Consider the following 20,874-nt stretch of genomic DNA (forward strand, 5'->3'; position numbering starts at 1 on the left):
AATGTGTCATTTGAAAATGCTAAATTTTAGGTGAAATAAATCTGATCTAATTGTTGATTGACACCATACCAAAGAATTTTCCACTTATACATTGGTTCTCAATTTTATGGGTGGAGGGAACCATAGTTGCCGGAGTAAACCACTGCCCTTTGGTAAGTTACTAACACACTTTCTACATGCTGGTGGAAAAACAAAGGGACTATCAACAACTGAAAGACTGTGCAAACAGCCACAAAGGTACTATCAACCGTTTATTATTACCTAGGCACCGTGAACAGTGAGTCCACAAATTCCTAGCCCATGACTGGGATGGAGCCCACAACTTGTGTGTCTTGGATAGAAAGACAAGCAAGTTAATCAGTCAAACACTACTCACTCCAATTGCGACAATAACCTCTAAAATCACATACACCATGTATGTACAAATAGTAGAACAGGGTTGCTCCCCTTGATAAAACACGAAGTACCCATAATATCATCTTATATTATCTGGCTATCTGTGTACTATGGGTGGCCACTGCAACCCCAAACTTTAACCAGACTGGTCCCCGATAGCATTTGATCCCCTCTCACAATACCTGTCCTTACTTCGCACAGGTGAGCTAAAAATCATATGCCCAACTTTCAGGCTCAGAATTAAATTTTCAACTGGAGTCTGAAATAGCAAGGTAACTTGTACATATTCCCTGATAACAGAATCAATCCTCCAGGCACACTTTGCAAAATGTGTAAATAAGACTGAATACATAAAATACACTTTTAAGTAAAAATTTAAAAATAAGTTTGACAGTAACTTACAGAGGAGCGTGTGGAAACTCTGGCGTTGCGTCCCACCTCCCCAAGGTTGTTCATGGCCTGCTGCACAATGTTCTGAAATAAGTACATAAGGAGAAAAATGAATGAATGCTTGGGAGTTTTAATGCTGTATTTAACGTAGACCCCCAGTGCTGCGTCTTTCAAACTGCAGGTAGATGGTTTGATATCCCCTGCATCCATTCCGATCGTAGTTAAATCGTCGAAAATGGAAGAAACATGGCAGAATTTGGTGATCAAATATCAGAAAATGTACTCCACTACAATCGAGCCACCGCTGACCTTATGACCTCACAGCGGTACATTTGCTGCAGGAACAACTGCTATACTTTCACAGCTAATATCGAGATGATTCAATGTCCAGGCACGGCTTGCGACTCCAATAACAAAAGGCAGTGTAGCATTGGATATCATAGTTTGGAGAACACAAACCAAAAAATGGCGTGGTAATTGTTTTAGGAAGGGAAATAGCAAAGATATATTTTCACCAGATTGATGTTCCAGTAGCAATATTTTTATCTTTTTCTTTTTTGAACAAGCGCGTATACTGAAAAATGACATAATAAGTTGCCTAGTACAAGCTGTCAGGAAAGGCTGGCTCTCTATGCCAGGGTAAGCCTATACTCCTGTACTCCAGCTGGGTTAGCTGGCAGGGCGATGCCACTTGCGGTGAGCGCTTCACGGGAGACTGCTCTGATTTATCCACTTGCTTTCAATGTGTCTCAATTAGCAAGTGTATGTAATTACTGAGATGGTACAGTAACATAAATATTGTATCTAGGGAACATTGAGTGTGAAAATAAAGTCGGGGATTTCCTTTAGCAATTTTTTGGTCATGTGATACTGAAGAGGTAATAGGTGTGTGTACATATATACTGTGTCTTCTTGTGGCAAGGCGAATCCATGCTGCTAAAGTGTTTCTGCCACTGAAATATCAAGCCACAGACACCAGACAATGACACCCCACTCAGTCACATTATACTGACACCGGGCCAATCAGTCCTGTTTCCTCGCTCTAACCTCTCAGTGCTGAGTGTCAAGCGAGGCAGCAAAGGAGAGAGCTATGACATAAACAGTGAGATTGTGCGAATGTTTCACACCACAAGTCTTGCTACATTACACCATACATAACCTTAACAAGGATTCACTACCCAGGTTATTTTCATCTCTTAAGAAAATACCAGTGGTAGTTGATGGTGAATTGCTTGTCAAGCATTTTTTGCAGACAAGTGTGACAAGTTGCACATTCCAGTTCTTAGAGATTAATCAATGATTATTGTTTCTTTCTTTTGTTTTTTTTCCATTAAGAGCAAAGAAACCATTTCCCATGTTTCTATATTCAAATTTTCCTCTCACAAAAGGTGCCGCTGTAGTAACATAGGGCTTGCAAGCCACAAGCCCTTTGCTGCGCGATGCGACACATGCTACGTGCTGCGGTTTCACCTTTCATTTGGTCTACAAACTGTATGTCGCGTTGTTGACGCTGAAGTGGAGTGTCCAGCGTCACTGAAATGATGAAATACGTCCCACTTCACACTTCTGCCAGAATGGCATTCACTCTCATGCAATTCACTCTCATTGCTTTTCAAAAGATTTAGCAGGTAATCCAGTAACTGTTATGAATCATGGAAGGGAACTTCTGAAATCAACAAACATCTTTATTAAAACTGACAATAATGCTTACCTGAACATGGTTGGCATCCATGACATCTGATGGTAGAGCAAAAGAGCCCACCACAAAGCTGTTGAGGTTGGAGTTACCTCCCCCTGATCCACTGGTGGCGGATGTGGTGGTGGCATTATCTGAAGTTGGGGGTCGACTACCTGGCGGTGGTCTCTGTACAACATGGATAACCTTGCCATGAACACCTGAAAAGCAATGCAACAAAATAAAAGTGAAAGTTAAAGTGAACAGACAAAATCAAACTGAAACTGAAAGTAGTCAGAACTTGTAGTGAAAAGAAAATTTTGTGCAGTTAATTCTTGCACATGTAAATAGATGATATCTACTTAAACCATATTTGGCATAGGAAAGACACTTCAAGGTGAAACTGAGTGCCAAAAAAAAAAAAAAAATTAATAAATAAAGAAAATAAAAAATACGAATAAATTAGAATTATGACATCTAATATTAGGTATATACAGAACTTCATAAAAACAAAATTTAAATATAATTAGAAGGAACAAAAGTTCATATTCTCCACACATAAAAATTGGTCGCCACTACTAATGTGCAAGGAAACCAGAATAGGGCAGTTTCGAGTTCGAGCTCTTTTATCAATGAAGGTAGAAAAAGTCCAACCGAATCATGTGACCTGTCAGAAATGTTAGACAACTATTTTTGATCACATTTACTTTCACAAAAAGTAATTTAGAGTAGACAAATGATGGAGAAAATTGGAAATCTGAACATTTGGGTATCTGAACATTTGTGAACTTGAGAAGATATTAAAGGAAAGAGGGGTGATCTGTACCTCTGGAACAGGGTGAGACAGGCGATTGGTAAATAAATGTCAACATAGGTCGGCTAACATTTTTCACAAATCACATGACACAGCAGAACTGTTCTTACCTTTGATGACAAAAGTGTTCTTATTCAAAACTCCCCTATTTGTGAAGTCATTTAGGATATACTTGTAAGATTTGTCAACTGTTGTTACTGGAAAAACTAGCCAAATATAACAACGTATAATGATATTATACCATATTCTTTCAGTGGCTTCTCATCCTGAAGAACTCTGCCTTGAAATATAAGTCTCTGTACATCTGATGTTATGTTCTACAGTAGAAGAAAGTGCAAGCATGACACCTCATCCTACTCAAGCAAGTAAATATAATAATTCAGGTATCAATGTGCACCTTAGGCACAAAAATCTGTCCAAAGGCCAAACACGAAAACAAATTTCTATCTTATTGACCACATTACTGGCAAAAACCATCCATTTTCAAGTCAGTATAACTTTTATCTAGCTGTAACGTATAACTTAATTTGGGGTAATATTGATATCCTGAACAGACTGGAGGTACCTGAGAACTAATGAAAATTTATTTTTTTTGATTGCTGGTTTTAAAGTAATCAGGTACCTGACAAATCTGCTGATAAATTTTAAAACGGCAGACAAACCGGCAAGAAGCAAGAGGCCTCATTAGCTGAAGGCTAATAGGAACCCTTCTACCTGCAGAAGGGCTGTGATGCCATTTTATTAATGTCAAATGTTTGTTTTTCAACTCCTCAATATGATTGTATTTAATTACTTGATTTGTGTTTTATGCTGTACTCAAGAACATTTCACTAACATACGGCGGTGGCCAGCATTATAGCTGGAATCTGCTCGGAGGAAACCCACAACCCATACGGCCAGAGAGGAAAAAAGCATGAGCTGGACTAGAACTCACAGCGACCGCATTGGTGGAAGGCTCTTGGATGATTGCACCGTGTTGGCGTGCTATCTGATTTCATTACATATTAACAGCCAGATCTCTACACTGTGAGAGTGTATGGTTGAAAAAATCATTTGAACAGATCCAAATAAACGTTTCAAAACAACTCAGGGAAAAGAACATTCTTCTCCATCTTATCTGACCACTTCGCTCTAAGAAAATACATGCATGCAGCTTTCCCACTGGTTGAAGGTTGAATAACTCATTAGCAGAATGAACCATTCAAGAGGCTCTACATTGAATGGTCTTACACATATCTACTGACACTATTGATGGGAAAACTGATTGTTCAATTCAATTCTTCCAAATAAGCAATGAACTCTGGGTGACAAACCTTCTAAAACACTCATTTAATAACCCAATGTTAAATAAATGTTAGTTAAAGTAAGGATTTAATTATACTGACTGTGGTTTTTTAGAGGGCTGTGTATAACTGAATAAGGTAACACTTAAAATCCAGACAGGTAACCCGTTTCAGCATCTTCATTATTATTTGAAATAGTATACAGTATTTTTTAACTTAGAAGTAAATATACATGTGGACGAATAATTGCTAACTTACTATGGATGAAGCAATTCTGTCTTTGAACTGTTTAACGGTGATCTACAAATAAAAAACAAGCACAAATGAACGTCTTAAAGTCATCTTAATATGAAAATGCATTAATAATAACAACAACTACACGTATGTATGTCAATTTCTCAATATCGAGAACACAAATTAGCCACTACAGAATGACAGTAATTCACAGAAATAAATAACAATGTTTACACAATATACAGAAATTATACATTCTGCACTTCTGCGGGAATTGGTGCCATTCTTCTGAGACTCAAGCTGATATACTGACATCTTCTTCACATGTGTAATGACAAAACAAATTTAAATTTTTGTTTATATGCACTTGCTACATTTTACCTAAGTTTTGTAGATTAAAATACACTTTCAAAATCACGTGAATGCATTTACATGATTCAATGATGCCAACAACCAACTATTTTCTAATAAAGAAACAGAGATCAGAAAATGATCTAAAGTTGTCCTTTAAGCCAGATGAATCAAGCAAAATGTATAGCTGGTAAAATGCTAAGATTTAGTTAAAATACAGTCATTTTTGTTATGTGGTTTAGGGTTTTCAAACAGTTGTATCCCAATGTTTATCATGTAAGTAATACTATCAATATGTTGCCTAGCACAGTGTAGCATCTGTGCTGGTCTATCAGTTACAAACATAGAAGTGCCAGTATCTCCAACTCTTTGACCTGTCTAGAATACTGCAATCTCTCAAGTCATGTTAAGGTAAGTTTCACTTTCATTTTCTAACTTTTGTTCTGGTCAGCCAATCAAGTTTTACTATTTGTATGAATTCCACATATATTCTAAGGAATGTTGCAGTTTCTATTCCGACCTATGAAATTCAGCCAAGCAAGTACACACTTCATTCACATTCTACTGTGTGTTGTAACACGAGTTCTGGTCTGTTTGTCATGTTTGTTTGTTTGTTTGCTTGAGGTTCAATGTCTCTATCTATATCAACACTACACTCTTATCAGTCATTTCTCAACGATGTCACAATGTACAGGTTTTAGGCTGTTGTCTAAGCCTCACTGGTATGTCATGTTAGAAATACTAGACATAGCATCTATTCCAATTCCAGTATATTAACAATGGGCCAACCTGTATGTGGAGTATCACCTTATGCTGAAGTAGGTGTAGCAAGAGATATAGCCAATTTTAACTGAAAGTAGTGTAGCAAGATAGCCAATTTTAAAGTCTCTGATAAATTTAACACAATATTACACTCAGTCCGAACAATACTGTGTAGCCATGTAACTTGCATTCTGTAAGACAGCTGGAAAATTACAGATCATGTGATCACCCCAGCACAGACTGAAACAAAATGGGAACCTATCTTGAAGCATAAGGAAAGAGGCCAACTTTTGCCACTTCGTCAGCGACCAGTAATGGTTGTACTAAAAAAACATCTTGTGAGCTCTACAGAAATACTCAGGCTATTTGGAAAGCTGAAAATTACACCAATCCAACAAATACAGCAATTCAAAAATAGGCATTTTTCCATAACATTAGGACAATTGTTTTCATCCACGCCATCTGCTATCAAAGATATCACATGGTATCTACCTTTTGGGCATTTTAACAGAATATAATAAAGCTTTACTTACATTCTCTGGGATGCTGTAGCTTCTGTTCTGTCCATCCAGAGTCTTAACCGTTACATCCATCGTCATGGTTACCAGACCACGCTGACAGTATAACTACAACCAGAAGTCACCATTAATGAACATGTGTCTTTGTGTCTTTAAACACATTCTAATATCATAAACAGCATTCGCCTTCTGCAAAAGTTTCAGCACCGAAAATAATATTTTGTGACATTCATCTGCCTCTGAAAATGCAATTTTACTGGCGAAATTTTAGGTCATTTAAGGTATTTGGCTTCACCTCATGCCAAATTTAGGGTTTCGCCAAGTAGAGAGGATAATATCCCAAGTGTATGCAGTTAATGTTGAGAGGCTAGGTTACCTAGGCAATGGCAATATGACTCATTGTCTGGTCAGAACTAAAAAACATACATGCAGCATCATACGGTACAGGTCAAGAACACACACATTTCACTGACTAGATTCTGTGTGATATCATAATGTTCTGATTATAACAGATGTAACTGACCTTTTCCATTTGATTTTAGAGACAAAACTACATTGGCTAGACTGATTCACAAAAACTATAATTTTATCAGTATACACAGACTAATCCCCTCAGAATATGCTTAAACAAACACATTGCAAACATGCGAAAAGGTTGAACATTTACAGTATATGGGAGTTGGATGCTGATTTTCACTCAACAGCCTATGCTTTAACCATGCGACAGAATGCTTACTACAGTAAATATCTGTTTAATTGAAACTCATGTTCCTAATCCCAGTAACTTGTAGCAAAAACAACAGAGAAGCTAAAATACCTAGTAGAGAGTGTTACTCGGAATTCTTGCTTCTTTATTAGCCATATAAGTCAGTTAAAACTTCAAAGACCACGTCTGTGACCGAGTGCTAATTTGACCATGATTACTCTGTTTTGGCCAGTGTAGTAACGCACAGTGTGAAATGTGATCATGGCTTTCACATGCACTATAGAAAGCGGTGAAAGCTGTCTCTAGCTTAGGCTGTTAGGTGCGGAAGAAATTCTGTAAGACGGGTCAGAAGTTACAGGTCATTTGATCACCTTTTATGTCTAAAACAAAATGGACGCTCAATGTTTAAACATTGGGCAAAAACGTAACTTTTTGCCACTTCGCTAGTGACCAGTAAGGCCTAGTTGTACAAAATAACATCATGAAAGCTCTGCAGAAATACTCAAACTATCTGGAAAGCTGAAAATTATACAAATCCAACAGATACAAGATCGTTGACAGCAATTCAAAAATAGGCATTTTCCTATGCAATAACATTTGGAGCACCGTTTTCTTCACCCACAATGTTTGTTACCTAGGAAATCACATGGTCTCTAGCTTCCAATCCATCTTACAGAATGGCAGGACTCAGAATGCTTATTTACTTAAGACATTTAAGAAAGTTGATAGGCCTATACATTTTTCTGCCTCTTTGCGAGTGATTTATCAGCCATCCAACAGACAGTATTTGATAGCATTTGTGTCAACTTTGATCATGATTATCAGATCATGATGTCAGTAGTTGTAGATAGGGCCTACAATATTTAGATTCTTACTACACACTGTCTATTCCTTGACAAGTGTTTAGCACGAGTTCTATTTAAATAACGACGAAGATGAACACAAAAAGAAACAAAGGATGAATTCTGCTCACTTACAAAAGCAATGTCAGTGTAAAATTCGACGCATTCACCAAAGATAATTCCACACTTGATCCGAAACACACGAAGTATTCTTTCACGAGCTTTAAAACTCGGCACAATAGTTTTGATTCCCAACGCTACGCTTCTATTCTAAAGCCTAACATTTGGCATTAGCTTAGTGGTAACTTTCACATCAAAGTCGGACAAAAGTCGACACTAAATCTAAACGATTTTCAAGACAACGTCTTTCGATTTCCGATCATGACACCACCATAGAATTCGGGGTCTCGGTTTCGTGACTTGCCGGAAGCAAGCGTCAAGTACTCTCTAACAGGAAGCTTAACTGTAACAATGGAAAAAATATGGTGTTTTATCCGCCTGAGTTCAAATATTCCCAGTATAAATTATTGTAATTATTCAAATAAAATTCTGTTTGTCTCTTAACGAGCAGAACATAACTACATTACTGAATAGTGCTTTGATTCGAGATTGCTATTGCATCATCAGCAGCCATTGCACTTTTCATACGAAATAACATTCGAGATAAACAGTGTTGTGAAAGCCTTTATTGCGCCTTTTCATTTTTAGGTAAACTTACAGACAAGTAAGATGGCGGAATCGTGGGACGAAGTCACCTATATCAGGAAAAGACAACCTAAAGCTAGTCAAATGAGATCTCAACAGGTTAAGTATCACTCGTTTTGATTTCAATGTTAACAACAACACCATACTCCATATTGACAGATTTGTCTGAGGGTTGTATCGAAAAGTGAACAACAACAACAACACCATAGTTCCTTTGGCAACATATATATATTTAGCTATACGTTGTTGTTCTCTTTTTGGAAAGAAGATCTTATGGATGAATCTAGCATCAAATTAGACACAGCACGCTGCTGACAATTTCTCACGTCATTGTTGAGGGGCCTCCGTGGCTCAGTCGGTTAGCGCGCTAGCGCAGCGTAATGACCCAGGAGCCTCTCACCAATGCGGTCGCTGTGAGTTCAAGTACAGCTCATGCTGGCTTCCTCTCCGGCCGTAAGTGGGAAGGTCTGCTAGCAACCTGTGGATGGTCGTGGGTTTCCCCTGGGCTCTGCCCGCTTTCCACCCACCATAATGCTGGCTGCCGTCGTATAAGTGAAATATTCTTGAGTACGGCGTAAAACACCAATCAAATAAATGAATAAATAAATCACGTCATCGTCACGAGAGTAACATGTCAGTTTCTGAATTTACGTGTTCGCTGTTGTCATTGAAGGCGCACTCTCAACATTCTGATATTTTCGAAGATATACTTTAGTTACTATTCAGTCTCACAGAATCCAAACAAAGCCCTGAAAACCACGGGCAATCTTTTCTATAACTTTTTGCTGAATCCTAACTAGACGTTGCTCTGTAGGGCTGTGATTACCTATACTATAACAGTCCTGCGTTGTTCCATAAGCTTACGTTGAGCACCTTTCTACTTGCCTTGCTGGCTTTAATATACTACTGCTAGGCACAAAATAATTTGTCTGTCTGTAGTCATAGTCATTTCAGCTATCAATTCCAGGTAGGTGTTCTTATGTGTCATCTCTTATAAATCTACACAAGCATGAAAATAGTAGAAACTGGATAAATTCTAACTCCAACTGCCATGTTTGAACACATACGCCTCACAGCCCATACAAGGGAGATAGCTGCTGACATTACTAGCAATTAGTATATTGTTTGTACATCTTGTTTAATCTATTCTTTAATTGTTTGCAAAATTTTTTTATTTGTCAATGGGGGGCCTCCGTAGCTCAGTTGGTTAGTGCACTAGCGCAGCCTAATGACCCAGAAGCTTCTCACCAATGCGGTAGCTGTGAGTTCAAGTCCAACTCATGCTGGCTTCCTCTCCGGCCATAAGTGGGAAGGTCTTTCAGCAACCTGCGGATGGTCGTGGGTTTCCCCCGGGCTCTGCCCGGTTTCCACCCACCATAATGCTGGCCACCCTGATATAAGTGAGATATTCTTGTGTATGGTGTTAAACACCAATCAATAAATATCCATCAGTGTTGATCATATATGTATAAATAAATATCCATCAGTGTTGATTATGGGTTCACTCTATGTCATTAGTGGTGAGACTAATCCTAAACGATTATACAGTATGCGCGTCAAGAAGTCTAACTTGCCTAATAGTGGCAGTGAGAATCATATATGTGCATTCAAACATAGTAGTTGGAGTAAGAATTTATCCAGTTTCCACTGATCTCGTGCTTCTGTGGATTTATTAGTGGTGGCACATGGGAACACCTACGTGGAACTGATAGCCGAGACGACTATTAGTATGGACAAATTATTTGGTGCCCAGCAGTAGTGTATTAAAGCCAGCAAGGGAAATTCAGAGGTGTTCAAGGTAAGCTTTTGGAAAAAGACAGGGCTGTGATAGTATACATATTCACAGCCCTACAGAGCTAAAGTAGCTGCAACTATTCTGACAGTTGCTGAACTAACATATGGACCATCGTCACAAAAGCTACTGGTTCACAGCTAGAAGCTTGCCCCTGCACCTGTCGATTTAGGCCAAACATCAGGACAACTACACTACGCGTGAAGCAGAAACATTGTGAAAGCCTGCTGCCTAATCATTTTGTTCCCGGATCACTACTGTAACGTACTAGGAAGAAAATATCTTCCACTGACTCATCTGAACAGGTCACCAGCGACCATGTTGTCACCTTCACAATTCATGATTCCTCAAATTCTGTGAAATTTGTCAGCCATTTGTGCATCCTGCACCGTGAATGGAAGTTGATTGTGCAAGTGACAATGTGGTGGCCAGTGCTTTTTTAAGGTCAGTGAGTGGAATGTTTGTGCTTCCCGCAGAGTATAGTTGTAGTGTAGCCTAAATTGACAGTTACAGAGACAATGCATGGTACATACATTATTTCAGTAACTTCTCAGACCACTGATTACTAGAGCAGAAACAAAGACATATCAGTGGAGTCACTCTTACCTACTGCTGTCGTGTGTATATTTTAAGTTTTACCAACATGTTGCGCACACTCCCAGGTATTTTAATCAGAATATTCACGTTTGACTTTGCCGATAGGGCGAAAGGAAATATTAATCTGAGGGACATAATATCAGGCAATATAGAACTCTTTGTATTTTCATGAATTTTTCACGGTGAAGAACATTATGGACGACTTTTACTTTAGCTCACGGATGCTTTGCCACTGTGCTCACACAGTGAGAATCAGGGCACATGGCCTGCTGAGAGTTTTGGTTTCCTTTACTGACCAACAGGTACTCTGTTTTTTGTCATTGGGTAAGGTTAGCCCCAACAAAGAATATTGTAAGCAAAGCTCCTGTTTCATCTAATCTCTGAGCCGTGAACACACCCTTCTTGGTGTGCTTTAATTTTTCTCTTGAAATCTTTGTGAATTTTAATGCTTTGTTTTTCCAGGCTGTGATTGCTGCTCAAAGATCTGGTGGGGAAGTTGAGACTTCCAAAAAATGTAAGTTTTATAACAGTACTCTCAAGTGAAGACCTGCTGACATGTATAGAAGCATACATGTTGGATAGATATCAACTGCCATACTTCATCCTTTTTATAATGTCAATAAAGTTTAACAGTTCATATGCTCCCCAACGTGCACAGTAAATGCTAATCTCCAAAGTTTTACTCATGCCTAATGGTTGGAGCTTCCGCCTCGAAGTCGGTAGACCCGAGATCAAGTCTGGGTCAGGTCATACCAAAGACTTGCAGAATGGTACTTGTTGCTGTGGTTACTGTGAGTGCAAGTCCAACTCATGCAGGCTTCCTCTCTGGCTGTACGTGGGAAGGTCTTTCAGCAACCTGCGGATGGTCATGGTTTTCCCAGAGCCTGATTTCCTCCCACCATAATGCTGGCCACGGTCGTATAAGTGAAATGTTCTTGAGTACGGCGTAAAACACCAATCAAATAAATAAATAAAAAGGCCTATATTGTACTTAACTAATGCTTCCAATTCTTGGGAGATCAGGTGTGCTGTATAACCAATACACATGTAATTATAAAAAGGAATATCCAGTTTCTCTTTTCTTACATTGTTAGTCCATCTACTTTTGCAAAAAAAAAAAGTGTGAGAGAAATCTAATTTTTAGCTTTCAGCCCTACTTATATCTGTCCTAAAAATTCAGTATGATGCCCTAATGTTTATTAATCTTCTGAAGCAAACTGTGGCTTCAAAGCTCTCCTGTTCGTCAGTCCATCTGTCCCTCAGTCCGTTAACAATATGAACTTTTTCAAAAGGCTTCATTGCATTGAATTGAAACTTGCAACATGGGTTCAAGTTCATTTTCGGGTCATTTGTCTGTTTCCAAGAGAAAACAATTTCTTTTTTTTTTTTATTATCCTGTATTGGAGCCTTGACAGTTTTCCTTCCCTAAAATGATTTGTTCTGTTGAACTTAATCTTGGTATGCAGCATTATCATGACCAAGAGTGGGTTTCAGGCTATGATATTGCCTATTTGTTGACAAAATTACGTTGACATTTTTTTCCGGCCAAGGATTGTGACGACTACGTCTACATGTAAGTGGTGATATTCTGATAGCGCAGACTGTGGTAGAGAACATGCGTTTCTTTCACAATACATGGTCTTCCAGAATGCTTTTCGTAAAACTACCATGTATAGACAGTTCATCACGTAGAGATAAATTTTAATGAAAGAGTGTAATATTTTTTACATTTCACCAGGGTCTGCTGGTCAGAACAAACAGCACCTAGCCTCGAAGGACACCGCCAAACTGGATCGTGAGACAGAAGAGCTTCATCACAGTAAAGTGGGCCATGATGTGGGGGTGTTGATTCAGCAGGGTCGACAGGCTAAAAAGTGGACACAGAAAGATCTGGCAACAGTAAGCTGCCTCAGTCAGAATTTTAGTACATTTCGAAACAAAGCCATCAGGCCTCGGGATCTTAGACTGTCAAAACATAAGTCATTAAATTTGGTGTGTTCCTTTCTGTTTTTTTTAGCTGAAATTTGTTGTTTACATCTCCCAGTTTCAGTTTGTCTTACATGAGATTTTGGGAACATCACTTAGCATGTAGCTTGTATCAGACAGCGAGTCTTTACATCACTTGTGGGATGCTTTCTGTGCTACTTGCCAAAGGCTGGCTGTTGTTTCCATATTTCCATTTCAGATGGTCTTACATGAGATTGTGGGAACATCACTTAGCATTGAGCCTGTATCAGATGGAGAATCTTTACATCACTTGAGGGATATGTTCTGAGTTACTTACCAAAGGCTGGCTGTTGTTTCCATCTTTCTGTTTCAGATGGTCTTGCATGAAATTTTGGGGACATCACTTAGCATGTAACTTGTATCAGACGGCAAGTCTTTACATCACTTGTGGGATGCTTTCTGTGTTACTTGCCAAAGGCTGGCTGTTGTTTCCATCTTTCTGTTTCAGATGGTCTTGCATGAAATTTTGGGGACATCACTTAGCATGTAACTTGTATCAGGCGGCAAGTCTTTACATCACTTGTGGCTTACTTTGTGAGGTACTTGCCAAAGGCTGGCTGTTGCTTCCATCTTTCCATTTCAGATGGTCTTGCATGAAATTTTGGATACATCACTTAGCATTGAGCGTGTGTTAGACGGCGAGTCTTGAGGGATTCTTTCTGAGTTACTTGCCAAAGGCTGGCTGTTGTTTCCATCTTTCTGTTTCAGATGGTCTTGCATGAAATTTTGGGGACATCACTTAGCATGTAACTTGTATCAGACGGCGAGTCTTTACATCACTTGTGGGATGCTTTCTGTGTTACTTGCCAAAGGCTGGCTGTTGTTTCCATCTTTCTGTTTCAGATGGTCTTGCATGAAATTTTGGGGACATCACTTAGCATGTAACTTGTATCAGACGGCGAGTCTTTACATCACTTGTGGCTTACTTTGTGAGTTACTTGCCAAAGGCTGGCTGTTGCTTCCATCTTTCCATTTCAGATGGTCTTGCATGAAATTTTGGATACATCACTTAGCATGTAACTTGTATCAGACAGCAAGTCTTCACATCACGTGTGGCTTACTTTGTGAGGTACTTGCCAAAGGCTGGCTGTTGTTTCCATCTTTCTGTTTCAGATGGTCTTGCATGAAATTTTGGGGACATCACTTAGCATGTAACTTGTATCAGACAGCGAGTCTTTACATCACTTGTGGGATGCTTTCTGTGTTACTTGCCAAAGGCTGGCTGTTGTTTCCATCTTTCTGTTTCAGATGGTCTTGCATGAAATTTTGGGGACATCACTTAGCATGTAACTTGTATCAGGCGGCAAGTCTTTACATCACTTGTGGCTTACTTTGTGAGGTACTTGCCAAAGGCTGGCTGTTGCTTCCATCTTTCCATTTCAGATGGTCTTGCATGAAATTTTGGATACATCACTTAGCATTGAGCGTGTGTTAGACGGCGAGTCTTGAGGGATTCTTTCTGAGTTACTTGCCAAAGGCTGGCTGTTGTTTCCTTCATTTAGTTTCTGATGATCTAACATGAGTTTTATTGGAGATCTCTGACCTTCCATTCGCCATGAGCCTGCACGCTGTTGAAAATCTTTCATTATAGTTTCTGAAAATGGTTGCTCTTGTATAAATTAAGTAGAGTCAAACATTAATGACTGCATTGAAATCTTGTCAGTTTCATCAGCTTCATCAGCTTCATTTTTGTTTTTGTAGCGGATTAACGAGAAGGGGCAGGTGGTGAATGATTACGAATCCGGTCGAGCGATTCCTAACCAGCAGGTGATGACTAAACTGGAGAGAGCGTTAGGTGAGTTTGTCACTTATCGTTTCCTTATTTCAAGTTTATCTTTTCAAGTACGGAATATTAACTGGTTAAGCTGTTTGCAAGCAACCTGCAGATGATCAAGGGCTTCCCCTGTGCTCTGCACGGTTTCCTCCGACTATAAATGCTGTCTGCTAATCTGCTATCTTCTATAAAACGCCAGTGAAATAAATGAACAGAACTGGGTGGAAACTGTCACAGGGGTTCTGAAGCTGACTATGACGGATAACAAAATGAATGACTTTGTTCTCTCACTGTGGGGCCTCTGTGGCTCAGCTGGTTAACGCGCTAGGGCAGTGTAATGACCCAGGAGTCCCTCACCAATGTGGTTGCTTGAGTTCAAGTCCAGCTCGTGCTGGCTTCCTCTCCGGTCGTACGTGGGAAGATCTGTCAGCAGCCTGCGGATGGCTTGGGTTTCCCCCAGGCTCTGCCCACCAAAATGCTGGCCACCGTCGTATAAGTGAAATATTCTTGAGTACGGCGCAAAACATGAATCAAATAAATAAATAAATAAATTTTACTCCAGCATTGTTTGTAGAGATTTGTCAAAAGTAAAGAGGGTATACATCACTCAAGCAAGACGAACTGTCATACAAGATGCCCTTAGGAGCCTCTCACCAATGCGATTGCTGTGAGTTCAAGTCCATCTTTTGCGTCACTGGCTTTCTCTCTGGTTGTATGTGGGAAGGCAGCAACCTGGGGATGGTTGTGGGTTTCCGCTGGGCTCTGCCCTGTTTCCTCCCACCATATTGCCGGCTGCGCTCACAAAAGTGAAATATTCCTTAGCACGACGTGAAACACCAATCAAATAAATAAGAAGATAGAAGATCCCATATGCCATGTCCCTGTTTGTGAAGGCCTACAGCTAAAAACGTTGCTTAACATTTTCAAATACACAGAAATCATGATATTGTCAAAATGGAAATACATGTAACAACAATGACACAGAATATCGCTTGATGAAGGTTGAATACTAAGAATATTGTTCGTTCGCATCTCGTGGGTCTTTTTTTTCCACCTTTCATGTGAACAATATTTGTGTTATTCAGACTTCATTTCTGTGTGTCGTTGTGCAATGTTGGAAAGTTACATGTAAACTTGACTAATGTTATATCATGGTGTCATACTGCTGGGCTCAGGCTGGACTGTCATTAAACAGATGTTTTTTTTTTTCAACATCGTGGCTTCTGGGTGTGAAAAATCAAGTGTAATAACCAAAAAGATATCCAACTTGTGAAATAACTTTTATCAGTGACGGAAATCCTTACGTTTCACCTGTGTATAAATAGAATGTTTTCATAACTTGTTGAGTTTCATTTGTGTGAAACAAATGTTAACTATTCTTGATCATGGAGTTCCAGACCAGGTTGATCATTGTTCTCCTGTAACACAGAAGTCATCTAATTCCTCAACCTTTTCGCATATGAAATAGCAACTTTCAGTACAATTTGTGCACATTTTAAATTTGATTTTGGAAACAAAACTACATTTGTTGAATTGTCCAGTTTCGCAGCTTCAAAAAAAGTATAATTTTCTTAGTGAAGACAGAATAATGTCTTTCAGAATATGCTTGAATAAACACCTTGCAAACAAGCGAAAGGGTTGCAGAATTACAATTACATTATGTAATTACATTACACAGCTTGGACCCAAGTTACTTGAGACAGGAATGGTAGCCAAATGGTTTAACACTAGAATGTACATAAACAATAGACTACACAGCTCGGACCCAAGTTACTTGAGACAGGAATGGTAGCCAAATGGTTTAACACTGGAATGTACATAAACAATAGACTAGACAGCTTGGACCCAAGTTACTTGAGACAGGAATGGCAGCCAAATGGTTTAACACTGGAATGTACATAAACAATAGACTACACAGCTTGGACCCAAGTTACTTGAGACAGGAATGGTAGCCACATGGTTTAACACTGGAATGTACATAAACAATAGACTACACAGCTGGGACCCAAGTTACTTGAGACAGGAATGATAGCCAGATGGTTTAGCACTGGAATGTACATAAACAATAGACTACACAGCTTGGACCCAAGTTACTTGAGACAGGAATGGTAGCCACATGGTTTAACACTGGAATGTACATAAACAATAGACTACACAGCTGGGACCCAAGTTACTTGAGACAGGAATGATAGCCAGATGGTTTAGCACTGGAATGTACATAAACAATAGACTACACAGCTTGGACCCAAGTTACTTGAGACAGGAATGATAGCCAAATGGTTTAACACTGGAATGTACATAAACAATAGACTAGACAGCTTGGACCCAAGTTACTTGGGACAGGAATGGTAGCCAAATGGTTTAACACTGGAATGTACATAAATAGTACATAAACAATAGACTAGACAGCTTGGACCCAAGTTACTTGAGACAGGAATGGTAGCCAAATGGTTTAACACTGGAATGTACATAAACAATAGGCTACACAGCTTGGACCCAAGTTACTTGAGACAGGAATGGCAGCCAAATGGTTTAACACTGGAATGTACATAAACAATAGGCTACACAGCTTGGACCCAAGTTACTTGAGACAGGAATGGTAGCCAAATGGTTTAACACTGGAATGTGCATAAACAATAGGCTACACAGCTCGGACCCAAGTTACTTGAGACAGGAATGGTAGCCAAATGGTTTAACACTGGTTCGAAGAAATGTTTTTGTAATACTGACTCTTGATTTCTGTTGTTTCAGGGATAAAACTCAGAGGCAAAGACAAAGGCCAACCTTTGGGCAAGAAATGAACTTTTATTGTTTTTGAGACCCAGCATTTGTTGGAGAAACGGAGTCGTTTATATGCATATATTGACATACTGTGTACTAATATCATAAGTGTCCGATAGATGAAAGCCGTTTGGAAAGCCATGTTACATTTTACTTGTTGCAGGTGTTATCCTCATAACTGATGAAATTTATTTGCATTCACTCAGTTTTTGTGATTATTAGGTGCTGTTTAATGGCAGTGTAATGGATTTTTTTTTCAGTTCTAAAGATAGTTTGGTTTACTTTATTAGTTTTCTTTATGTTGGAATGAAACTTATGCTTTTGCATGGCCGGTAAAATTCTGTGAAAAGGATTTCGCTCAGCTTTCAGTGCTAAAAGCTTCTTCCATGCAAACCTACTTCCTGGTGAAACATTAATTCTTTAGACAATTAAAGGACATTTTAAATTTTCTTACATCTGTCAAAATTGTTTTTCATCAACACCTGATTTATGATATGTATTTGCATTGTACAAAGTATTAAAGAAAGTTTTATACCCAAAAGTTTTGTGTTTGTAGCTGAATTCGCTAGCCATTAATCATGGTAATACCAACGAGTAACCAGTAAGGTTGAATTACCTTGTATGGCTCGAAGTTGAGAGACCTGGGATCAAATCTGGGTCGGGTCATGGTGCATGTAGTTGTTGCTGACTCGCTATGTGCTCAGCACTAAGAGGTTTTGGCAAGAAAACAAGCCTGGTTGGCCTGGTGTCATTATGATGTGACTGAGTCGGTTTCATGTCTGGTGTCTACCCAAGATACATTCACAGTCGGACACAAAACTTTTCCAGCTGAGCACTTTCCTCAGGACCAAGGGAAACAGTAAAATGTGGGGCATGAGAGTCAATATCCAGTAGCGAGAATGGATATTTTCCTCACCGCATTTCATGCCCACATTGGGGATCGAACTAAGCAGAAAGCCACAGGTGCCTCTCGGCTCGGTGTGATCCACTCGTCTGAGCCTGGCTTTAGTCTGCCAGTGTATCATGTGTGGGAAGGATTGTTATTTAGTTGCCACCAGCAACAGAGGTTTACTCCGGTTAGCCTGGTTTTCATCCACATATGACAATGACCATCGTGAAATGTTCGGGAATACTAAACCATTGAAATATGCCATCTTCTACAGGTGTATACAATTAACACTGATTTGCCGATTTATTTATTTGGTTGTTGTTGAACCCTATGCTCAAGAATTTTTCATTTATACAAAGGCAGTCAGTTTTATGGGTCAAAGAAAAGGGTACTGGAGTAAACCACTGACCTTTGGCAAGTTACTGACAAACTTTCCCACCTGTAATGTACAACGCTTCTTTACAACTCACTTGTTGTGACGCTTGTCGTTAAACGCTTGCTGTGACGTCACTCTATTCAGAAAACCGTGCTTTCTCCGTCAGAAAAGTACGGCATCCGTACATTCCTATATTTGTCTGGCAGATTAGATAATACATTTAATACTGTCTTCGTGTAAGACGAACCAATCAGTGTCCAATGTTTTACCTGGGTAGGCGCTCCGCTACTTACATGTTCGCTATTGTCTGCGCAGTTGATTATTTTTCAAGAATCCACGCTTGCAAGTTTGTGGTTTGACTGGTGACGACATGTACCACCTGAGTGCGCCTTTGACTGATATATGGTAGAGGGGGATTCAAACTCACCAGCAAAAGGCTACAAAACACTCCAATATTTCACTGAGCTATCTGGAAAGACCATGTAACCTTCTCCTTTTAGACGAATTTAAACATTTGTTGTGACGTCAATCCTATATGAAGGGTACATTCGTTTCTGATCAATGTGAAATTCATTTTCTAACAGTTTCGTTCTTTGCCTTCATTTCAAATACACCAATATGCCAGTGTGAGAAAAAGTACAGTAGCTTCATCAATTTGCTTAGGCGCAAATATGGGCAGCAAGGTGAAATGGTGGGTCTAATTTGTGGCATGCTCATTACGATCATGGATATCTCCAGGCCTGGTTGTGTCAAATGTGACAGAGATTGTATAATCCACTATCTGACTTCCCTAGATTATATGTAAGCTTCAATGAATTAAGATTTACTTTTCTACATAAGTAATCATTGACCGAGTCAGCGTCCATAATCTTACACACCCAATAGTAATATATATAGATCACAACTGACTGGACTCCCAGTGGCTAAAAGCTCTAATGCGGTTGCACCAAAACTTCATGTAACATTATCCCCAAAGATCAACCATGCTACATATTATAATCCACTATGCAAATAATGCGGCTCAGCTGGCACGAAAGAGCATTTATTGATTCATTTTTTTTTATTATTTGTTTGAAATGAAACCGAGCAATTCTTGAAAAAGAATGGATAGATGTTACGTTACTACAAACACTGCAGAAAGTAGGACTGGGTTATAAAGACACTATTGCTCTCCGAATCAGAAATGATATGAGCTTTGACAGACAATTGAGCGACCCTGTCTCTTATATACAGGCTTAGTGGTCAAGGAAGAGTTTTAACCACCTGCATCTGAATTGTCTGGTCAAGCATATACTGGCCATGTCATCATACATGAAGAACCAGAGCTAAAACATTAGCCCCCGTACCATCTGCGCACTTTGTATCCTCACTCCCTCCCACCGCTAAACACAGAAATCGTATATTATGTTAGACTAATTATGTTATACCACTCCGTTTAAGTGGAAGACAGACCTCGTAACTGTACATTCCTGGATAACAAAGTCCCCTGTGCTTCTCACCTCATACTTTCTTTTCCAGGAAGGGGCCTCCGTGGCTCAGTCGGTTAGCGCGCTAGTGCAGCGTAATGACCCAGGAGCCTCTCACCAGTGCGGTCGCTGTGAGTTCAAGTCCAGCTCATGCTGGCTTCCTCTCCGGCCGTAAGTGGGAAGGTCTGCCAGCAACCTGCGGATGGTCATGGGTTTCCCCCGGGCTGTGCCCGGTTTCCACCCACCATAATGCTGGCCGCTGTCGTATAAGTGAAATATTCTTGAGTACGGCGTAAAACACCAATCAAATAAATACAATAAATTTTCCAGGAATGTTCAGTTACTCAGCCTTTCTCCACACCAGAGATTTATTTGATGGAACAACCAGTTCTGGCTTTCACCTGGCTTAAACTACAAGATGAGAAGAATGAGACAATGAGGCATTTTTTTCTACATATCGTCATATTTTCTCAACAGAAGGACACTTGTACAACGAAGTTGATGATATTGAACAAA

At 39.5% G+C, this 20,874-nt stretch overlaps 2 protein-coding genes across 2 annotated transcripts in view; one reads left to right on the plus strand and one right to left on the minus strand.

The window, feature by feature from the left end:
- The window catches only part of LOC135480262 (large proline-rich protein BAG6-like), a 29,261-nt gene extending 20,892 nt beyond the window's left edge, over positions 1–8,369 (minus strand). The window contains 6 exon segments of the mRNA XM_064760051.1: positions 799–870; positions 2,498–2,682; positions 3,517–3,592; positions 4,817–4,858; positions 6,439–6,531; positions 8,107–8,369. Of these exon segments, the coding sequence (XP_064616121.1) occupies positions 799–870; positions 2,498–2,682; positions 3,517–3,592; positions 4,817–4,858; positions 6,439–6,504 (441 nt within the window). The 5' untranslated portion in view covers positions 6,505–6,531; positions 8,107–8,369.
- A 238-nt stretch (positions 8,370–8,607) lies between these two features.
- On the plus strand, positions 8,608–18,168 carry LOC135480322 (endothelial differentiation-related factor 1 homolog). The gene is made up of 5 exons (XM_064760140.1): positions 8,608–8,775; positions 11,528–11,579; positions 12,804–12,964; positions 14,774–14,867; positions 17,598–18,168. The coding sequence occupies exons 1-5, from the start codon at positions 8,701–8,703 to the stop codon at positions 17,645–17,647; spliced, it is 432 nt and encodes a 143-aa protein (XP_064616210.1). The 5' UTR covers positions 8,608–8,700; the 3' UTR covers positions 17,648–18,168.
- The last annotated feature ends 2,706 nt before the right edge of the window (positions 18,169–20,874 follow it).

This window comes from Liolophura sinensis, chromosome 13, assembly GCF_032854445.1.
Source record: "Liolophura sinensis isolate JHLJ2023 chromosome 13, CUHK_Ljap_v2, whole genome shotgun sequence".
NCBI lineage: Eukaryota > Metazoa > Mollusca > Polyplacophora > Chitonida > Chitonidae > Liolophura > Liolophura sinensis.